Genomic DNA, 22874 nt, shown 5'->3' on the forward strand with positions numbered 1-22874 from the left:
AGCCGTAGGAGTCAATCTATTCAAGAGGAAAAAATGCCAGTTTCTGATTAGCAGGAAAAAACACGGGGGGCAACACTGTCGACCTGTATTAATTGTCCTTTTCAACAATTACCTGGAACTCCAGGAATCTCTTCAGACATCTGTGTGGCCTACAGATCCCTAGAGTCAAGGTGTGCTGCACAAACATGGAAATTTCCCCAAACTTGAGTTCAAGAAAACATTCAACTTCTGTTGAAGACTGCCAGAACTTATGCCGAGAAATGTTGGATACTATCCTTAAGAGTCAAGAATGGAGAAATTTGTTGGAAGGGGAAAGTATGGACAAACACTGTGAGGTCGCTTTAAGGGACTCTCAGGCAGTCACAAAATAGCCTGATGAGCTGCTATCATCCAGTTTCCAGCGGGGGCCCTTCCCTATCATCCAACAGTCTTCACAGGAGCCTCTATCTGCCCTGATAGCGGTTCCACTTTGGCTTGAGTGGAGTGGAGAAAAAAGAAATAGTCTGGTGAGTCACTATATTCCAGCTCCCAGTAATGGTCCCTCCCTTCTCTATCACCACAAATTGCCCTGACGGGGAGCAGAGAGAAGCAACTACAGCTTTGACTAAGTGGCTGTCTTTTCCATGTTATTATAACTTATTTTAAAAATAAACACGCAATGCTTATTGTTGTAGCAATCTCATGTAAACTGCTTTGTGAAGTCCACCTGAATAGAAGAATATAAATGCCACAAATATATATATATAATACTGTTTTGTTTATATACTGTGAAGCAATAATTATAAATTGATAATGAGAGAAACAAGCTAAGATTTAAATATATGTCTATTTTCATACTATAGTTTTATTTCTCTGATTTTGCACTCACGAGCTGGCATTCCTAGGGCTGTCATCTTCCTCATGTTCTTCTTCCTCTGCCTCACTACCCTGACTACTGCATGTGATGGACTTCAGAACTGGTATATCCTCTAAACAGGCGTGACCTGCCTCCTCCTCCTCTTCGCTCTCTCTAGAACTCCAGAGATTCTCCCATCGACTGCAAATATCAATTGTTCATTCACATGACCTACTGCTACAAAACTCAAATTTCAAAACAGATTAGCCCAAGATCAACTCTCCTGGTGTTAAAACACTTTGCCCAGGTAGTTTTTGAAACTTTTCTTCCCCAGATTTACTAAAAGGGACAGTAAGTCTTCTTCAGTGCAAACTCAGTTGGTTGTCAGGCTTTAGGAAAACATGACCCTCCCTCTATGGGCTAGAGAAGGATAAGGTTGGAGAAAATACCAGTAATTTGTCGTTCTTCAGTGCCTCCCCATGAAGTTGAATGTTGGAAGATTCAGGACAGGCAAAAGAAAGCACTTCTTTGCCCAGCACATAGTTAAAGTATGGAATTCACTTCCAAAGGATGCAGCAATAGCCACCAAATTTTGACTGCTTTAAAAGGGGATTGGACAAATTCATGGAGGATAAGACTATGAATGGCTACTAGTCATGATAGCTGTGTAACATCTTCAGTATTGGTGATGGTGTGCCTCTGAACACCCACTGCTAGAGAGCATGATGAGCAGGGAGAGAGCTGTTGGACTCGTGCTGCTTGGAAGCTTCCCAGAGGCATCTGGTTGGCTACTGTGAGAACAAGATGTTGGACTAGGCCTTTAGTTCTGGTTCAGTAGGGTTCTTCTTATGTATGGTCTCAAAATACAGCTGTTTCCAAATACAGTCGTACCTTGGAAGTCGAACGGAATCTGTTCTGAAGTCTGTTCAACTTCCAAAACCAAAGCGCGACTTCTGATTGGCTGCAGGAAGCTCCTGCAGCCAATCGGAAGCCCCATCGGATGTTCGGCTTCCAAAAATAGTTCACAAACCGGAACACTCACTTCCAGGTTTGTAGCGTTTGGGAGCAAAACCGTTCTAGAACTAAACTGTTCAAAAACCAAGGTATGACTGTACTGAAATGTGCAACAGTAGGAAATAGGGTATTAACTTTATATGAATCCTTAAATTGTTTATAAAACTGTTTTGATGTATGCACAGCATAAGAACCATACAGGTACATATACCAAGGAGCTAGAATTTGCTGCAGCTCCCTCTTGTGTGTACATACAATGGTAAACGTGCAATTGCTAACAAATATCATTTGATGCAACAGTCAATCCCTGTATATCTAAATATATGCCTCCTTCCCAACTTTGTATTACAAGCTCTAAAATTAACCAAACACATGCTCCTGAGATTATTATCTCTCAGGATACCTATGCAAATACAGCTTCCCTATAAACTATGGAACTCACTTACCAGAAACATTCATCAAAGCACTAAAGATCTTCCAGGGGCATTCTAAGAGCACTGAGTAGCTGGGGTGTGTGTGTGTGTGGCTAGATTAAGTTGTAGGGTCAGAGTTTTATTATGCTTCCAGCTGTTTAATTTATACGAGATGTACTTTACATTTGCTTTAAAATCCAGTATATTATTTGAGATAGAGTATATTGAATCTTTGACCTAGAGGGCTACACATAAGCAACAAATATCATCAAAAAGCCTTTCAATACGTAAAATTTATTTATATTTTATTAGAGTCTCAACAATCCAAGAATGCATTAGGCATTCTTCATTCCAAAGCCAACCTCCAACCCACATCCCATATGTTGTATTAGGAGACAAAGAGGGAGCTGATCAGTTATAATGTGCTTTATTTCTGTGGGGGGGTTTTTAAGATTCAGGAACAGTTAATTTTAGCAACTTCGGCAACTAGCAATTCCCTTCAAATTGAAGAAAGTTTAAGAATTTTTATTGATATTGCCAAGAAAATGAAAACATTAAACCAGTCTTCTGAGCTTCATCAAAATGATTTCTTATTTATGTTTATAGAACTACTGTTAAAAGTCAAATGCAGACTAGTGTGCAGAAACTATCAAAGACAAACAATATAGGGACAGGAACATTTACCTTGATGGATTCCAAGAAATGGACCACACAGGAGATAAAGATCCACCGGGTCGTTCAATTTTGACTTTTTCTTCACCATTTTTATTTCTTATGCTGACTACGCCATTGTACATCCCCAAAGCAAGGTACTGGCCATCATTAGTCCAACTGAGAAAGGGCAAGAATCATAACAGCAGTTTGAAAAAATTCCCCTCTCCTCAACATTTGAGAGTCACAAGGCCTACAGAAATTATACCTTTTACTTAGAGGTGGGCATAAAAGGCTCAAGAGGACACAAGAGGATACTCCTTGAACTCTTCCACTGCACTGACAAATATGGCTTTTAAAGTATACATTTGCCCAAATGAACTGCAGCTACATGCCGAGAAGGAGAGGACATGCTAATTAGGAATATGGAGCAGTAGCAGCATAAGGCAACCTCTGTTTAACTGAATAGTGATTTTGAAAGGTCGGCTTCCAGTCCCGCTCTGCCTTAACGGAACCAGCCCCTATGACAGCAGGAGATCGTTGGCGAAGGAAAAACAAGGGTGACTGAGGGTAATTATCCTTGCAAATTTCCCCCAGGGATGGAGGGGGGAACGGGCTTCACTCGCAGTTCGTCTTGGTACCTGGCTCTCACTCCGGCATGGAATGCGGGAGGCAGGGAGGCACTGAGTGCAAAAGCCTGCCGAAAACCCTCCAACGCTGCCATTAAGAAGCAGAGGTTCTCCTGTTAATTAGAGCTTAATTGGACTAAAGTACAGGCACATGCTAGAAGAGATGAGATGACAAAGTACAGAACAAACCAATTGCAAGGACTTTAAGGTTTGAACCTGAGATAAGACTTCATTCAGTGCAAAAGATGGTTGCGGGGGGAGCTTACGGTTTCTTTATTTTAAATTTCATTCTCTACATTTATGATTTGGCAACCCTCCTCTCAATGTTAGTTCAAATTTTATTTGTACAAGTTAGGATGGAAGAAATTGGATTATAAATATAGAATATAACATCAAACGGAACTGTGTGAACTGTGTAAAAAAAGGAAAAGGGGAGGGAAGCTCTATTTTGCAAAACGTTTACGATGGAAACTTTCCCATCCTTTATTATTAATGATGTGAACTGAAGAAAGCTAAGAGAACTTGAAATTTAATTTAATTGGAAGAATAATTGTTCATATGTCTTCAGTTGGAAGGAAGGATGAAAGGAGTCTGTGAACTGCCAAGGAACTGATACAGTTCCTTATTGAATCGTCTGCAGTTTGACAGACCTATCTTCCCAGGCTGAGAGGGGAAATGGTGACCAAAGGTTATTTACTGGGACAGAGTGACTTTTGCAGCTGTTGTTAAAGTTGCAAAACAATGAAGCATGGGGCGGAGTGATGGAGAAATTTCTGGAACGACATTGGGATTATCAGCTCCATTCAAGGCATGATGGATAACAGCAATAACCGGGGGAAAGAAAAACGTAACATCTTACAAGGAAAGGAAGAAACACCACGAACAGAATAATTGCCACACACAGGAAGATCAAGGATATAGTTTGAATTCCTCACGTGTAGTTTTATAAATCATTTAAGGTGTGAACATGAATAGAAGTTATTAATATTGCAGTTGTTCTATAAGGATTATTATGACCAGAATGTAATTGAAATTAATAAGATTTTGGAACACAGAAATGAAGAAAATCATCAAACCATCAAATCTAGCACGCGGGAGCCACATTATCTAAATTATATAATTTGGTATTTGAACGATTGATATTAATAATTGTGTTATAAATTGGTATTGTTATAATGAGGCTATTATTGGACTGTAATTGAAAACAAATAAAAAATTATTATAAGATGATTTTGAAAGGTCTTCCACAAAATGAAAATGCCTACATATTCTTTATCTGAGAAAGCAAGCTATTCACACATATTTGTAGTGTTCTGTTCAATTTTGAAGTGTTTTACGTGCCTTATAACTTAATGCTTTTATCTGTTTCTTTAATTGCTTACTTTTTTGTTCCAACCCATTCTGGAACCATATCTTATAATTAAATGTATAATAAAATTCTACAAACTCATTAGAGGACAATTTTGCTGTCCATTCTAGTGTATTGTCAGATTTGTTTCAGTTTTGTTTTTACCTCTCTTGTATGTTGCCTTGAGTTCTCAATCTTTCGTGTGGCAACTTATTAGATGTTTTAATATTTACAATAACAAAATAACTACATTTGAGCGCAGTATTTACATACCTACAGCAGGTGATCTTATTGCTAACTTTATGTTTATTGACTGACTTCTGTTCAGGAGACCACAGACCTTGAAAATAACAGCAGCATAGTGTTACCATCCAATTCATTCATCATTATAAGAAAACATTCACACCAACAACAACGAGGGAATGTGAAAGAGAAGAGCTCCTAAATCTTAACAAAATACAACTCCCCAAAGTCCTTCCCCTTGCCACACCTTCTCTCTGCTAGCTTATGTGCTGCGTAATGGCTTTACATGATGCCACAATGCACCATCTGACAGCAATGCCAAGAAAGGGACCACAGCGCATTGACAGAGCACATGCTTTGCACCAGAAGGTTCCACATCTAATCAGTTATCTCTTTGGTCAAAAGCATTCTACATGATAGATTATTTGAAACCAACTGTTGTATCTAAGTCTAGACCTAGCCAGAGTAGTTCCAATGAAATTAAGGAGCATGATGAACACAGGTCCATTAATATCAATGGTTCTACTGGATCAGGCCAGTGGCCAATCTGGTCCAGCATCCTGCTCTCATAGTGGCCAAGACTAGCTCTGGATACCTGAGATCTGCCTGAGATCAGAGTCAGATAGGCAGTCTGAGCTGCTGTATTGCAACTTCCTGTGGTCCTTCAACTGCTTATACCTATGGTACAGCACACATTGCATTTCTATCTGATTGATTCCTAACTGCTATGTGAAGTCATAGGATTTGGTCTTAAGAAACTAAGGATGAGGAAGACGTACCAAAATCGCTGGAGGAGCAAGATGCCAATTGGTGAGTGACAGGATTGTAGGATACACTTTGTATGGAATCATTGTGCCTAAAACAAATTAACCAGAAACACTGAAATAATAAACAAATAACTTTGAATATTTATTTTTTTAAGCCTCACCCAACTCTATCAGGAGCTCAGTGCAAATCAAACAAAAATCCAACAGGCTTTAAAAATAGTTCAGGTGCAATATGGTTCTTTGAAAATATAAAGCATTCAAAAATTGTGTGGGGTGAGGGGAGGACTACAGAGATACTTCTATAATGATTCTCAACACTGCACCAGTGCTGGTTCAAAAGCCAGAGACCAGAGTCTCTTAAGCACAACCTTACCCACACAGGCCTGTCTGGTTACCAAGACCCCATTCAGAGAACCTTCTTTGAGTGGTCCCCCTACCTTCAGAAAAGAGGTGAGTGGCAGCTCATGAAAAGTGCCTTTTCAGTTGTGGCATCCCAGTTCTAGAATGCTCAGTGCAAGCACATTTGACTGGCATTGACTCTGCTGTCCTCTTGGTAGCACAGGAATGTATTTTTATTTGCCCAAGCCTTTCTATGCTGGGTTTTAGTATAATGACCTGATCTGACTCAGCTCTCTTTCTGTTGATACTCAAAAATGATATTTAAGGCATGCAAAATAATCATGAAGCAATCCACTTACGTGTACTTCAGGATACCTTCTAACTTTGAAGTCCAGATGATCACAGTTTTGTCTGCAGCTCCTGATGCAAAGCGCTTGCCTAGGGAATGTTATGGAAGCTCACATAAGTTTATTGCAACTGGTAAGTCTAAAGCACACAGAAAAGCAATGACACTGTTTACTATTAGTTGAGTGCCTTCAGGTGAGCAAGAATCAAACCTGTATCTACAAATGTTTGCATACACTCTGGTCTGACATGAAACTCAGTTGTCATAGTATGGACTGTACTGACATTGTCTGGTAATACAAATTTTCTTCTTTAAAAATATTTATGAATAATAGACTGGATATAAATGCAAATGACACTCTGTTCCTATGAAACCTGATCAAATGCTAATGGTTTGAAAAAATCCAGAAGGTTTAAGTTACCATCCTTGGCATAAGCTACACAGTACACTGTATCCTTATGTGCTTTCAAGGGCTGGATTAATGTTCCATCTGAAGTGTCATATACCTGTAGAGATAAAATAGAGAGATAAGTCTAAGAATTAGATGCACAAGTTAACGCTATAGCCCTAGACAAACCAAGGCAGCTTCCTATGTTTCTCAGTCCAGATACAGGCTCTCTTCTGTTTATTCATTTTTTTTTAAGTGGCAGTTACATGACTTCTAAAATATAGCTCCAACAAGTAATTTTTTTTAATGGACTGACACATAGAAGCCAGCATTATAACAGGACAAACAGCCTAACCCTATTCTTTTCATATCCAGTGTGATTACAAATAAAGGCCACTGCGGATCCTGGGTTTGGTAAAGCAGAGTAGGGCTGGGCAGGTCTATTCTGTTTCTTCTAGATACAAGAATAAATTCCTGTGTTAAAGTTTCTAGCCAGCGCCAGGCTGAGCTGACATTAGGAGCAGTGAATCTGCTCCATGGGGCTTAGAAAGAAATGAAAGGTATCAAAAGGACAATCCAACCCTGAAAAGTTATGAGAAAGTCTTATTTCAGCAAGCTCTGAATACCATTGCACCAACCCCTCCAAACCAATTTCCATAGTGCACATAGCAACCTCTTATCAAAGGAGTGTAGAGACTAGCCTTACATTTAATAAATCTCCTGACTGTCATAAGCAAGAAAAAATTCCATGGAGGAAAGTGCATGAAACTCCATACACCAGGAATGGGGAACCTGCAACCCTCCAGATAACTGTTGAACTACGCTTCCATCAGCCCCAGCTAGCATGGTCACTGGCCAAGGACAATGAAAGTTGTAGTCCAACAATATCCAGAGGTTCTCCATCCCTGCCATACAGGTAAGTGAGCAGGCTGGCAGAGAAGAAATTAGTCTCTTTGTCCCACCTCTGCCAGTCTGCTTAGCTTCCATGTTGGTCACAAAAGAAGGGAACCCATCCCTTTCCCATAAACTCTTGCTAGAATGCTTTTTTTTCTAGCAGAGGCTTGTACCTTGTATTTCCATACTGACCTGGAGAAAGGAACTTCCCCCTTCTCCATAACCAGCATGGAAATTCAGGCCACCAGCCTTCAGGCATGAAAAACAAAAGCCACAGGCTAGTATCTTTATGGGCTTATTTGCAAGGCTGGTGTAGACCTACCTTCACTTAACTTCTTACATCATGTACTTAGAAACCATTCATAAATCCACACCAAGAAATTAGAGGCAATCTTTACAAATAATGATGACAAACATTAGGAAATTGAAAAAAAGCATCTATGAAATATGCAGACAGATAATTTGCGTATCTACTTAAAATAGCTATTGACTTCTTCCAGCTCAGCTTAATTTATCAAAACAAAGACAAGAGCCTTCTCTCTGTTTAAAGATGTTAAATAGCTAAAAAGTAATTAGCTTTTAACATAGTCAAATTACATCACAGTTGTAAGTTTTTTTAAAAAAATGTGTTACATTAAATAGAGAAGGGATAAGAGTTCTTTCAATAGATTACCATATGTGTTATAGTAAATAATAAAGAAATAAGAGTTCTTTTGATAAATTAATCTACCAAATATTTCAAGATGTTAATTAACAAATAAAGGTGGGTGGGTTGTTTTTTTAAAGAAAACCTCGTACCAGTAATCTGTTTCCAGCTGCAATTATTAGTTGAGTTCCATCAGGTTTAAAAGCAAGGTCATATATACTGTGAAAACAAAGGAAGGTATTAAATGGCACACCAAACTCCTCATATCCCCAATATTTTCCCATATGGTACATAAAAAACAAGATCTCTAGATATAGATCACTACCCTACAGAATGAGTATTTTAAAAAGAATTCAATTTGTGGATGTAGGTTCAGAGTAATATTCATATACCACAATTGTCATTCGTACATTTCCTCAATCATACCATTTTTAAGACATTTCATATCTGCCAAATCAAAAGGCTGCAATTGACATACTCAAAGCACTACATCAAAACACTGACTTTATTCATTTAGCCACTCTAGCCATTGCGATTTATCTATGTTAAATGTACGGTACGTATTCTAGACAAAACTGGGGATTATTCACCCACACAGCCAATAGTAAAAAAAAATAAAATCAACATTTCAGCCAAACACTTGTTTTTATGGCTGTTGTAATTATTGTATATTATATTTTGATGTATCTTTTATTATTGCTTTATTTTATTGTTCTCTGCTGTGGTACTGAAGTATCCAATGAGAGTTATAAATACTTAAAGGGCAACCAAAATGATGAAGGGTCCCTAAGGGGAAAGGTTGCAGTATTTTGAACTTTTAAAGTTTCCAGAGAAGGTAATAGGTGACAAGATAGACATTTACACAATTACACATGGTATAAAGACAGTGGCTAGATATATGTTTTTTTTCTCCCACACTCTTACACCCCTAGAAATCATGCTCATCCAACAAAGCTGAATTTTGGAAGATTCATGACAGATGAGAGTGTTTTTAATGCAGTGCACAGTTAAACTATGGCATTTGCTTCCACAGAGGGCAGTGATGGTCTCAACAAATGAAACTGATCTGTAAAAAATGTTACGGGGGGGGGAGAGAAAGAGACATTGCACATACTTTTGTAAACCAAGAAAATCTTTAATAAAAATACATTAAAAAGGGGAGAATTAGTCAAATTCATGGAGGACATGGCTATCAACGGTGACTGGCCAAGGTGGCTATGTTCTACCTCCAATATTAGAGGCAATCACAGGTGGGCAGAGTGCTGTCATGTCCTGCTGCAAAGGACATTGTGGTTGGCCACTGTGAGGAAAAGGTGGTGGATTACAGGAGGACAATGGTCTGACCCAGCAGTAATGGTGCTGGTGTGGTGATCAGGTGAGTCCCAACCCACCAGCTGAAGACCAATGTCACAAAGCGTACACAGATAGTACCAAAAAAGAAAAAAGATACACCCCAATTAAACCAAAGCATTAGAATTTTAAGATGATGTGCAGCAATATATATTACCTACGGGGTTAGGGGGAAAACGAACCTGCATCAACTGTTTATTTTGTTAAAGTTTCCTCATGAAACCCACCTGCCCAGTACAAGTACTGAGGAAGCGAGTAAAACAACCAGTATAGGCCATTGCGGATTTTTAATATTATTTTGTTATTTGTACCCCGCCCATCTGACTGGGTTCCAGTCCTACCGATGGAGCACCGTAAGAACATCAACTCAGCGGGGAAGATCTAACGTTACATCAACGGACACAACAGGACCGTCGAGGGGACAGAGGGGCCTGTCCGCCTCAAAAAAAACCCCCACAAGCCCCTTTTGGCAACGAATGCAGGTAAAGCACCTCAGGCTCTAGGAGGCGCACCCCCCCCCACACACAACTGAAACCTGCCAGGGTCCCGCTTTGTGTCCCTTCCACCAAAAGGGGAAACCCACGCGCTCCCTTTCTGCAGCAAAAGCGTTATCTTAACAGCTTCGTGGCTTCCAGTTTAAACGTGGAAGCATCTTTCTAAGTTGTTTTTGCTGTTGCTGCTGCCGCTGCAGTTGGTTGCATTAACTCATTTGCCTTCAGAAACGGGCGTGAGGGACGCTGCGGGGGTGTTATGCTGCCTGCCGCGAGCGGGATAAAATTGCACGCCGTCCCCCTCACGACTCGCTTACTGCTGGTGATGCTGGAAGGGAGAGCTGATTGAGGAGGCCTTATTTTCTGGCTGGAGGTCGAAGCCCCCACTTCCTTCCTTCCCTCCATGCCCCCCCCACGGACCCACTCCACCCTCTAGGCTTGTCAGAGGGAGGCCTCTCCTCTTCTTACCACTGCTCGGCCTTATCTCTCCAGGTCAGCGCAGCTCGCATGTTTCCCCCTCCGGCGCATCCCCTTCGCGACCTCCCTGCCTGCCCCTCCCCCAGCGCCCAACTCCCGCTTTCATTTATTTATTTATTTATTTATTTATTTGTGTACATAGGACGCCGGGCTGCAACCCAAGGCAACACGCATGCGCAGTTTCCACGCGCCTCCCCTCCTTTTTTCCTTTCCTTTTGCGCAAGGGGGAAAAGCGACGAGCGAAGCGCCCTTGGTTGTGCGCACGCGCAGAAGCGCCTCTTGCGCATGTCTGAACTCTCCACCGAGTTCCTCCCCGCCCCCCTCTCCCCAACCACACTTTCTATGACGCCCGGGGGAGGACGCGCAATATTAATATTAGGGGCGGGTGGGACGAGGGTGTGGAGAGAGGAGGAGCTTGTGTCGAAAGTGCGCGTGCGCAAAAGCCCGCTCAGGTGTATCCGCGCTGCTCGCGAGGTTTGATCCCGGCGCGAAGAGGAGAGAGCGATCTCTTGGTTACTGTCATTGTGTGGGTTGGCGGCGCGTGTGTTAGGAATGCGCACGCGCCGTACGAGCAGGCGCGGGAGAATTTGCGCCTTGCAAGAGAGGAGAGGAAAGATGTCCTTGGCGCTGGTTCAAGGGGCGACGGGGCAGCCTGACGGCAGGTAAGGACTTAACACAGGAGGGAGTGGCGAGGGCGGGGTTTTTGAAATAGGCAACGCCCCCCTCGGCCAGTTGCTGCGATCCTCCTTTTCAAGCAACTATTATCACCCTCACCATCATCACCTTTGGTTTGCATGCAGTGATGTCACGGCAATTTGACAAATGGCAGGCCGGTGTTCTGCTGTCTTGACATGACGGTCTTCTATCTGATTGAGGGCTATGGCAATACTGCAAACTGGAATAAAACCATTCTTAACTTCTTAGCCTCCTGCTTCTATTGCCCCATTGGTTCCCATTCCCACTGCTTTGCGTGCTCCCACCAAATGAGGAGGAAAGGTGGGCTGCTGCTCCGAGGTGGCCTTCTCAGTGATGGCACCCTTGCTATAGAAAATCCCCCCCCCCCCAGAAAGGCTTGCCTGGCACCCTCTTCGTTTCCAGCACCAGTGGAGACCTCTTTATTCACCCAGACCTTTTAGGCAATTGGTGTTTCACGCCAAAAAACAAAACCAGGGTTCTCCGTTGCTTAAGTTGTACCTTATTTTTCTACATTTAGGAGCAAAATTTATTGCATCTTACTCTGCCAGAAATAAACCAGTTTTGGAACAACCGAAAAGGAAATGTGAAGGGGATGCAAAAAAAAAAAAGCATTAAAAATGATTGAGAGGTTAGAATGTCTATTTAAGGAAAGGCTACAAAAAGGTGAAGCTTGTTCTGATATTCTGATAATTCACTTTCAGTGATATAGGTAATAGGCACATGACTGAAGATGCAGACAAAGAGAAAGGGCATCTTATAACAGCAAGAGGGGAATGTGTTGATCCCAAGGAGGAAGATACTGAGACCATCACAGAAAGTCTAACTTGGTGCAAAGAGTCTGAAGCAACTGTATCTTTCCTGCCTCCGCTGTGTCGCAGAGCTGTTCCTGAAGGATGGGAAAGGATAATAAAGCAAAGACAGTCTGGCAAAACAAAAGGGAGATATGACATCTATTTTGTCAGGTACAGTAGTGCTGATGGTAAATTTTGACATTGTACATCTTATGTCATCCAAATGATATTTTGGTGCACTGAGAGCCATAGTGTCATAATTATGTTTATAAAAGGGAGAAGTGTAAATATACTGTTTTATGTTTAAGCTTGTTGAAGTGTTACTAAAGCGAGGAAGAAGTTATGTGGGATTGCTGTTGTTTTCTGACAGAACTCTCATGGCTTTGACAATAACCTGGCATTCAGAAATTTGACAGATGCAATTTTCTGTACTGTTTCATCTACATATCCAGGGGTGAATGGTCTATCAAGACAAATGGGGCTGTGACCCACCAACAGCAGCAGCCCCCACAACACAGCAGCCCCCACAACACAGCAGCCCCCCGTTCCTCCTTCTTAACCACAGTTTGAGCCCCCTCTTTCTCCCCATCTCCTGCATTATAATCACTCTTTTCTTCTCATCAGACTCAAAGTCTGCATTGTTGTAACCTGCCCCCATGGCTCTCCAGAAGCAGAGGGCATTGGACAGCTTTTTTCCAAAGAATAATAGTGTTCAGCTGAGCAACAACTTCAAATCCTCCATATAGCCTTCCTTCCTTAAGATTAGAAACACATATCCGGTCAGGACACAGTTTTGTGTTCCCCTTTAGTACTCCAACCAAGCATCATGCTGATGGATTCTATGCTATATAAAACATCTGTGTTTATAATATTTGCAAATACTAAGTTCGTGTTCATTTAAAATATTTGTATCTCATCTTTCTGCTGCAATTCCCAAGGCAGATGTACTTGCACCACTGTTTAACTGTAAATGCATTTATAACAGCTTACAAATAGTTTAAGTATTGGAGCTTCAACTTTGATCTTCCAAAATATACATTTATTTGAAAAATGTATAGTCTGTCTTTCCACAATATAATCTATAGGGTGGCTACAATTGACAATTTGTATCCAACCCTTTCCATGTGAGAGTGGAATAAAAGTACACTCCTACAATGGGACTTCACCATCCTCTCTTTCCCCCTGCTGACCCCTGCATGCCCTCAGAACCTGCTCCGACTCTCCAGAGCTGATTTTGGGGGTGCAGTTGCTGCAGAGGGGAGAAGAAGCAGGTGAAGTCCTGTTGTGCAACGCTGCATTCCACTCAACGTTGCCCTTTGACTTCTTTTTACCTGATGGTCTTTTTCCCTTTTAGTCCCCAAGGAGTGAAGGTCAGATCCAGACGTGCACTTTTGGATTACTTTAAAAAGAATGGAGAGACTGTTCTTAAATCAGAGGACTTCGATTTTTCTGTCTCTGTTCGGGACAGTATTCAATCAAGCACAAGGGCTCTGGGGTCCGAAGGACAGAACTGTATCACTAGCAACCAGACTCTAGATCTTGGACCGCAAAGCAGTGAAGAAAAGCAAAATAAGATTTTGGAACTTCCAACCAGTGCTGGTGAGCCAGATTTGCAGAATGGGCCTACTGCAGAGGACCCCTCAAAGGATTCCTGTTTCAAAGCCCAAGAGAGGAGTGCTGCTCAGAGGACGACCCAGATTAAGAAAGCTAAATGCGGTTCAGAAATGGGGAATCTGGATGATGCCTATAACACAAGACAGAGGAAACAACCCCCAGAAAGTCAAAGGGCAGAAACTGTTAAAAATCCCAGAAGAAAAAAAGATACATACATTTTTAACAGTGTCCATAAAGTGTGCCAGAGAGGCTCAAGAAAAAGGAAAACATGCTTAAAGGATGAGCTGCTGGTTTCTGAACCAAAAGTGGAGTTGCACGTTGGACCGGTAGCCGCTGTCTTGGAACACACGTCAAGCACAGAAGTTTTAAAATGTGATGAGGATCCCACCAGCGTAGTTTCTGTAGCAGTTGATGAAAACTTTTCAGAATTGGAAAACCAGAGAAACAGGGTGCCTTCAGGGAGCCAGGAGTTAAACATTGCTTCCGATATGGAAGTTACTGACTCACAGACCAGTGATGAGAGCCATTTTACATCAGTAAAAGGTATATTCTTCAGAGCAGAGCTCTTTTCTAAATTTCCTATGGAGATAATCACAGGCCAGTGGTACAAATGAACTTTCTTTGCCTCATGCTCTATGCTTTTGGTGTGGCTAGTATTGTCTACCTGAGTGTGTTCACGTGATTTTGCTGAATGTGACCGTCTAAGCTCTGTCTGGTCCTTGGGACTCTCTCCAGTCTGCCATCCCCTGTCAGTGTCCCTGCATCCTCGAGTGCTTTTGCTTGGCTAGAATGTTTCTCTTTCTCCTTGAACCATAATAAATGCCTCTTGCTTGCCCGGATAAGTCAGCTTCAAATCATGGCTCTGAACTCATTAACCATAGCTCCCTGGTCCAGAAAAAATGGGAAATCATAGTTAATGGAAGACTTCTTGATTTGTTCCCACTTGCACAAAAGGTGATATTCTACTAACTCGTCCTATCGGTGCAAGGATTACTGCTAGAGCGACAGAAATCCCCCCCTCCAGTGCATGGCCCACGTCACATTGCAATTGCAGGTATTCTTGAGCTGATGGAACCCTGACTTAACACTACATTGGATAAAGCCCAAAGAAAGGAGCAAGGAAGACTTATTCACATCTTTGCTTATTAAGCTGAGAAACGATCTTCCAAACATAGCCAGTGTAGTTGCTGGAATAGACTACAGTGGGCTCCCAATCCACCACTCTTTAATGATAGAAGATCCTCTGTAGGAGAATGGCACATACAAAGATAGTGCAGTACTTAGTTTTATACGAATTCGCAATGAATTTTATATATATATATATCTGCATTTGTTTTTTACTTTGCTTTTCAACATTTTAGAGGACCATTTTCGAAGACCTCACGTAGAGAGAAGGAAAACCAGCCCATATTTTTCTAGTAAATTCATTCAAGGAGGTAAAAAATGCTTTCTGTGAAAATGCCTTGTGGGGGATTACAAGATTTAGCAATATAATTTGCACACCAATCCTAGCCATATTTAGTCAGAAGTAAATACAATGTACCGGCATTTCTCACTTGCATAGCTAAAAGTACACACATTTATTTTGAAATAAGCCCACTTAACCTATTGGTACTTGGTTCCAAATATAAGTGCTTTAGATTGTGGTAGAATTTATGTGAGGTAAGAAGAGATTACACAGCAACTATCCATAATTCTTACTCCTTTCCATGTAGTGGGTAAAATTAATGGGTCAGATTATTACCAGCTTTTGGTTGATATGAGCACTTCATAAATGTTTGGTACTGGGAGAGTAAATTAAATCTGAATAGTAAGATATCCAATCAAAATAGCTAACTGTGAGCCTAAGAAACTATGGTTTCTCACTATGTAAATAAGCCACTGTGAGACACTGCCTTGTGTGTTCTCTCTTTTTGTGCACCAGAGGCTATCAGAAGCTTCTTCCAATGTTAAACAAACCCTAGTTCCTCATTACAGCGAGACTTGGGAGAATTGTAGTTGTTTAAAACTCTTGCTTCAGGACAAACTACAATCAAACTATGGTGACTGATATTGTAGAAGCCAACTTTAATAAGTGAGATTTAAACAAACCACAATTCCCAGTAAGGATTGCAGTCTTAGTTGGGCAAATGAAGATGAAGGCTTGCAACATGGACAGGCATCTCTTAGATCTTGTTCACTGCAGCTGATCCCACTGGGCTCTTGAAAGAGCTGTTTCTGTAGCAAGCAGGCTCCTTAGAGCCGGAAGAGGCAGTCAAAACGATCCTCTTTCTGCTTCTGTCTATAGACACAGATTGATTTAAGGAAAACAATGTATTTAAATAAAAGATAGGCAATTGAATTTCACATTTTGATTCTCTCTCTGTATAGCTCCAAGCCCACCTAGAAGGAAGGCCTTTCGGAAATGGACTCCACCTCGTTCTCCTTTTAATTTGGTCCAAGAAACACTCTTTCATGATCCATGGAAACTTCTCGTTGCAACTATATTTCTGAATAAGACCTCAGGTACAAGACTTATGTTCTCCCCCGCCCAGCCCCTCACTTGCAAACACACCAGTGTTGAGCATCTTTCCAGTTATACAGTCCTACACTGCTGCTAGGGAGCATTCATGAATCTCATATGTGGGCAGAACTGATTACTTCAGTTTTTCCCATGGAGGGTTGGCTAGATGGTAAATGGCTCTGCTTGATTCACACACATTCCCCAGGAAGAGAGAAAAGGGCCAATGTTGACCTTAACCTATGTGAAGTGGAAAAAGGGTTACTAAAATGATGACACCATTTTGTGCAAGAGGGATTCCAACACATACTGGAACTTTGGGTTTCTGCAGTTCTGTCATCCTAGTGCAACAAATACATAAAAAACACTGTTTTGCGGTTAGGAAAATGATGGGAAATGCACTGAAAAGCATGGGGTGAAATAATGACTAATGGGAAGACATGATGCAAATCAGTATGAATGTTTGTTGTTGTGTAGCTGCCCTTTAAACAAATCAGGATGAGTGTTCAATAAGCAGGTTGACTAGAATGGACCTAAATTTTGCCATTTGCTGAACGTATTATACAAGTTTGGGATCATGCATACCTTTAAAAATTGAGATGACACATCTTCTGTGTCTGTATTGGAACACAAAATATATTTCTGTGCCGCGGGAGTTCTTCACACAACTCTTAATTTTCTCCTGTGGAAGTCATTTGATTGTAATGTGTAGTAAACACATGTGTCTGTTTTGCTATACATACATGTGGCCAGAAGACACGTTGGCAGCAGGATTCATGAAGATGCTTCTTAGTCTTGTTACTTTTAGTAGCTGTTACATGAGGTTAGACGTTATCTGTATTAGCAATTCAGCATATGTGCCTATGCCAGCCTTGCCAAGAAATTCAGTAGGAACCCTACTATTCACTGTCTTATATCTGACTAGGTAAGATGGCCATCCCTGTGCTGTGGGAATTTTTCAAGAAATATCCTTCACCTGAAATCGCAAGAGCTGCAAACTGGAAGGAAATGTCAGAGTTGCTTAAACCTCTTGGCCTTTATGAACTCAGAGCAAAGACCATCATCAAATTTTCAGGTAGCAACTCTTGGCATGTAATGTATGTTATAGCTTGTTTTAGAAGGAGTATATTATCTCATAAAATCCTAATTACGGCCCTGCAGAGTAGATCAGTGTTGTTATCCTCATATTACAGATGGGAAGCCATGGCTGAGAGATGGTGGTGTATTAAAGGCCACTTAGTGAATTCATGACTGAGACAAGATCTAGAGATTTTCCAGCTGCCACTGAGCTAGAACACTAAAGTCTATGATCCAGAGGAATGAGAACACACATGCTCTGCACATGAAACTTCATTTCTATTTTATTCTTTTACTGGTAGTTCCTTTTTCCAAGGTTGTCTCTATATAAGCTTGGGTGTTCTTCAGATCCATAGAACTAACACAAAATATATTTGAGAGATTTGGCATTGGGATTTATTTATTTTTAACAGTGCAATCCTATTTAGGTTTATATTCTGCTGTGTTGTATGAGGCTTCCTCCTCAGTAAGTGGGCACAGACTTGTCACCTTGAAGCAACATTTGGAGTGGGAGGCGAAAGATTGGAGAACAGTGGTGACATTTCCCCTTTGAAAACCGTCCATATTGAATTGCTGAACTACCCAAGCACAGAACATTAAAAAAAAAAAGTTTTGAGAGGTTACCAAATGAGGAAGTGGGGAAGTTGAGAAAAAAATCTAAGTCCACATACAGCATTTATACATTTCCTTTCTGCTGTAAAAAGACTGCTGATCTTATTGACATCTGTGACAATAGAGCTGCATCTGTGACACTACATTTTAATGTCTTCTATGCTGTGTCTTGCAGTTTAGAAAACTGAAACTCTAAACTTGTATCTTTTATTTATAGATGTCGTCAGTGGCGTAGCGTGGGGGGTGCAGGGGGGGCCGGCCGCACCGGGCCCAACATCTGGGGGTTAGGGTTAGGGGGCGCAAATCCACAGGTTAGGGGGCGCAAATCCACGGGTTAGGGGGCGCAAATTACTTGTCTTGCCCCGGGTGCTGACAACCCACGCTACGCCACTGGATGTCGTTCTAGTCACTTCCATCAGCACCAATGTAGCATGCTAGTAATAACTTGCTGTGATTCCTTGTAGTATCAGCCTACCAGGGGTTGTGTACCCCAACACAGTGTGTCGATTTCCAGCAGCCCTTAATAAATCACAGTGCCCAGAGTTCTCTGAAATAAAGAATGTGTTTCAAAGGTGCTTTAAAGGTGTAGTGCATACACAGCCTAAGTCACACACAGGGTAGACCCATTGGAATCTAGTATATTGATTTCACTGGGACTATTCCCAAGAGTGACAAATGTTAGATGTCACCCATTTTTTGACCCTTTTTGGTTTTTTAAATAAGTTCTGTGTAGCTCACCTCTTATTTAAAGATGCATGTTTTCACAAATTTTAAAGGTGAATTTAATGAATCCAGTCTTGGATATTTTATTGTACGTTTTTTGCTTGTTTGTTCCCTAGATGAATACTTGGTCAAACAGTGGAGGTATCCTATTGAGTTGCATGGGATTGGAAAATACGGAAACGACTCTTACAGGATCTTTTGCATCAATGAGTGGAAAGAGGTAACTGATGCTGCCATCTTCTTAAATCAATGAAAGATTAAGTGTTCTGCTTTTGATTTTTGTAATGCCTGTTGGATGAATAACATCTGATACCCTTTTAAATGTGTTGTGGGAGTGGATGGATGGGGTTATTGGTTTGTTGTTGTTCTTTTTATTATGTATTTTGTGGTTTTTATCTCGTATCTTTATGTTGTGAACTGCCCTGGGATCTATGGATGAAGGGCAGTATACAAATGTAATAAATAACTAAAAATATATAATGGAATGACCAAGGCCCTTAAACAAGAAGCCCTTAATCATGTGGTACAAGACCTAGGATGAGGGCAGGTCCTTTCTCCTTTATTTGTTTTTAATTAAATGATTTTTCATCCACCAAACCAAAAAAACTTCCTGGAGCAATCAATAAGAAGACACTACTCTCAAGCCTGCAGCCTAAAAGACAGGACACTAAAGGAAAAGCATTTGGGAGGGAGGAGGGGAAAAGCAAACACAGGCACTAGCTCTAGGTTACCCTGTTCTATAGCAAAAAGCAGTCACAAAAAAGAGAGAAGAGCCAAAAGTTGCTGATATGTCAGCCAACGATCTTCCTCTGGTGTAACGGCTGCTGCCATGTGGCAGTTGTTGGAAGGAGGAGCCTGACAGAGCTTGCCTCTCCGCAAAGCTGAGATGGCTCTGCTTCCCTTCAGTCCCTCGCATGTAAATGAGCATGAACCAGAACTGCACAAAGCAACTGGGTACAGCTCTGTGATCTGCTATGAAGCAATAGTCTCAGAACCAGCATTGGGATGGGGTGGGTGTGCAGAGTCCCATGTTTCCTTCCTGCAATGTAGCACTGCCATTTGGTTGCGCTCATGCCTTGCAGAAGATGCAGCCATAAGCTCTGCAGAAGAATTTGTAGGCATCAGAATAGAGGAGAAAGCTGAACTATCTTCAACCCTTCACCGCGAAGATTCCGAGTTGCCTTTTATTGTAGTTGCAAACACAATTGCAGCGTGAGCATACAGTGGTACCTCTGGATGCGAATGGCATCCATTCCGGAGCCCCGTTCGCATCCAGAAGCGAATGCAACACGTGTCTGTGCGGGTTGCAATTTGCCGCTTCTGCGCATGATGTCATTTTGACCGCATGCATGAGCGGCGAAACCCGGAAGTAACGCACTCCATGACTTCTGGGTCGCCGCAGCGCACAACCCGAAAATACTTATCCCAAAGCTACTTCAACTCGAGGTATGACTGTATTCCTGTTGACCCAAAAGTAAGCCCAAAGCTGTTCAGTGGGACTTATTTCCAAGTAAATGTACTTGAAATGGCAATAAGCCAAAGAATGGTTTCCATTTGTGTGCTTGAGACTCTGAGCTTAATACAAATTTTGTATTTCTTAATTAAAATGGTTAACATCCTTATTCTTTTTCAGGTACAGCCACAAGACCATAAGCTGAATGTATATCATGCCTGGCTGCGGGAAAATCATGATAAACTGAAAATTAATGTATAGCTCTGTGAAGGTACACTATCTACTGGGGGTTTTTAATATCAAATTCTTTCAATCATCCCTCTTGGTAACTATAAATGTAAACATTTTAATATATATATTGTATATTGGACACTGTGTATTAAATTTCAGCATTGGTTTATGTACATAATCCTGTTCAGACCTTTTGTAATTAAAGTTGACTAAGACTTGTGTTAATATTAAGTGACACTTTCTAAATTGTTCAGTCCTTCAACACTGCAAATACTGTACCAAACAACCATGAAACTTACTTAACCTTACTAGAATGCAACATAATTGCTGAATAATCCTCCAATTTGTTCTATGATAGATGCAGTTCTGTATTGTATTTAGTGAAGTCCCTATAGCATATAATACTAGATTGTTACAAATTCAATATATAGGAACTTCTCTAAACATCACCAACTAAGTCATAATTGGAGTAGACCCACTGAAATAAATGGAGCAAAGTTTAAGCGTAAATGGATTTTCACTAGCTGGGGTAAACCATGGTTTTATATCTACCCATTTAACCATAAGAAATAAATTCAACTGATTCTTAAGGAAATCCTTATTCATAGCAATAAAACACATTATTAGCAAACTCTTTCCTCCTATTTCCTCCCAATTCTCTCAACTAATAGGTCCTGCCCAGGACAAACTTCTTAAGCACAGATTTCTAGCTAATTGAATACAACACATAGTTTGGTTTAGGATTATTTCCAAATCCCTCGCTTATGGTTTGTCCTGCTTCAAGTAAACCACAAGCTGTAAACAAGGTTTGTTCTTAGCCTATCACTCATGGTTTGTCTGGGGTGACAAACCAGAAGCCCAGGTTTGGGCATAATACCAGGGCAAACCATAGCTTAGTGCTGGGCAGTGTGGTGGCAGCAAGACTGGGAGAGGAATGCAGTACTTGCCATATTTGCTCCAGGATTCCACATTTGCTCATCTGTGCTTAGGTGTGGATTGCAAACTACTTGGGAAACGGACTTCTGTTCTCACAAACAGGGCTTCATTTTGCTCACAGGCTTTCTTGCTCCCCAAAATATGCTCCTGGAGGAGCACAGAAGACCATGGGGGCAAGGAGGGGAAAGAAGTTATGTTTGATGGTACAACACGTGAATCTCACTTATTTTTATGTGCCTGCCTTTCATTTATGGTGGGGCCATTTTTGCTCAGTGATAATCAAACATCATTCAAAGAAAAATCGCAAAGAATCTTGGTCCACAAAGTCTAATTTACTCTTGCATAAGCTAACATGGGCCATAGCTCACTGCATTTGTGAAGGTTCCATGCCATGAAGGGGTATAACATAATAAATTGATCCTTAAGTTGCTGTAAGACTCTTGGGCGCATTTTCTGCAGCAAATGAACATGGCAAAGAAAACTGCAAAGAGCAGTCTTTGTTAGAGTGAAAACATCACAGCACCAGCCCTTTCCTTAAATAAAAGTCAGTGGCCTTGATAGAAAACATAGTTCCAAATGGCTGATTGTGGCAACTTGCTGATTCTGTGGGTTCACCCTATCTGTACTTGAAAGCAATAATAAAAAGGGGAGAATAAAATAATCATATAAAACTTAGAAAAGAATGAGTGCCATAAAATATATTTCATAGTGGAATACAGTACAAGGTTTTCATTGGTGCCAAACATACGAAATATTCATGAATGTTGCCAAAGAAACATTTAGCGGGACTGTGCCAACAATGAGATTGTTTGTGATTTATTATATAACCAAACAAGTTCATGATGGGCAGAGTGTTCATGCTTTAGAATTTAGGAGCTACAGGATGAATCGTGAAATAGACAGGGGTGCAAAGTTGAATAAAATATGGGGGAAGGCCTGCCCCGCAAAATTGGATCACATGACATGGCACATCACACTATTTGAATGGCAATGCCCATCAACTGGAGGTGGGTGGGCCCTCTCAAATATTTTATTGAGGGGAGCGAAGACCCCTCAGCCCCTAGAAATTGGCTCCTATGGAAATAGGGTTGCCATACGTCTGGAATTTGCCAGTTATATATAATATATACGGAATACCGCTGTCTCTAGCGGCATCCAGGTGGAAATGGATTGGGCACCCATGAAACTTCGGACGTACGGCAGCCCGTGCCGATTATCCATAAAACAGCTCAAGAACGGGGGGGGGGGGCCGCAAAACTAAAAAAAGTTCAACAACTTTCCCCCCAAAAGCTCCGGATTTCCACAGTTTGAAATATGGCAACCGACTATTAAAAAGTCGCTCCGGGAAGCTTACTCTGTTTGCTCGGCCAACTGCATAGACGGGGAAGCACAGAAACCGATTTAAGTGTT

The 22874-nt window shown here is 41.2% G+C and overlaps 2 protein-coding genes across 6 annotated transcripts in view; one reads left to right on the plus strand and one right to left on the minus strand.

Moving 5' to 3' along the window:
- Positions 1 to 11287, minus strand: part of IFT122 (intraflagellar transport 122) — a 57654-nt gene extending 46367 nt beyond the window's left edge. The window contains exons 1-8 of one of the 2 annotated variants that reach the window (XM_083481165.1): positions 10823 to 11287; positions 8666 to 8732; positions 7007 to 7091; positions 6599 to 6677; positions 5913 to 5989; positions 5164 to 5230; positions 2947 to 3093; positions 869 to 1036 (exon numbers count right to left, since the gene is read on the minus strand). In XM_083481165.1, the coding sequence (XP_083337291.1) occupies positions 869 to 1036; positions 2947 to 3093; positions 5164 to 5230; positions 5913 to 5989; positions 6599 to 6677; positions 7007 to 7091; positions 8666 to 8732; positions 10823 to 10863 (731 nt within the window). In that variant the 5' untranslated portion in view covers positions 10864 to 11287. The remainder of the gene's footprint in view (positions 1 to 868; positions 1037 to 2946; positions 3094 to 5163; positions 5231 to 5912; positions 5990 to 6598; positions 6678 to 7006; positions 7092 to 8665; positions 8733 to 10822) is intronic. The other variant, XM_083481166.1, reaches the window with a different exon arrangement.
- MBD4 (methyl-CpG binding domain 4, DNA glycosylase) lies at positions 10209 to 20759 on the plus strand. Of its 4 annotated transcripts, none has more exons than XM_083481189.1 (8): positions 10209 to 10345; positions 12229 to 12489; positions 13673 to 14475; positions 15294 to 15368; positions 16303 to 16437; positions 17358 to 17507; positions 18961 to 19064; positions 20478 to 20759. In XM_083481189.1, the coding sequence occupies exons 2-8, from the start codon at positions 12248 to 12250 to the stop codon at positions 20556 to 20558; spliced, it is 1590 nt and encodes a 529-aa protein (XP_083337315.1). In that variant the 5' UTR covers positions 10209 to 10345; positions 12229 to 12247; the 3' UTR covers positions 20559 to 20759. The 4 variants fall into 4 exon arrangements, with proteins under 4 accessions (XP_083337315.1, XP_083337314.1, XP_083337313.1 ...); XM_083481186.1 differs by lacking the exon at positions 10209 to 10345 and adding an exon at positions 11268 to 11493; XM_083481188.1 differs by lacking the exons at positions 10209 to 10345; positions 15294 to 15368 and adding an exon at positions 11266 to 11493.
- The last annotated feature ends 2115 nt before the right edge of the window (positions 20760 to 22874 follow it).

Source organism: Podarcis liolepis, assembly GCF_965112155.1.
Source record: "Podarcis liolepis genome assembly, chromosome: 2".
Lineage (NCBI taxonomy): Eukaryota > Metazoa > Chordata > Lepidosauria > Squamata > Lacertidae > Podarcis > Podarcis liolepis.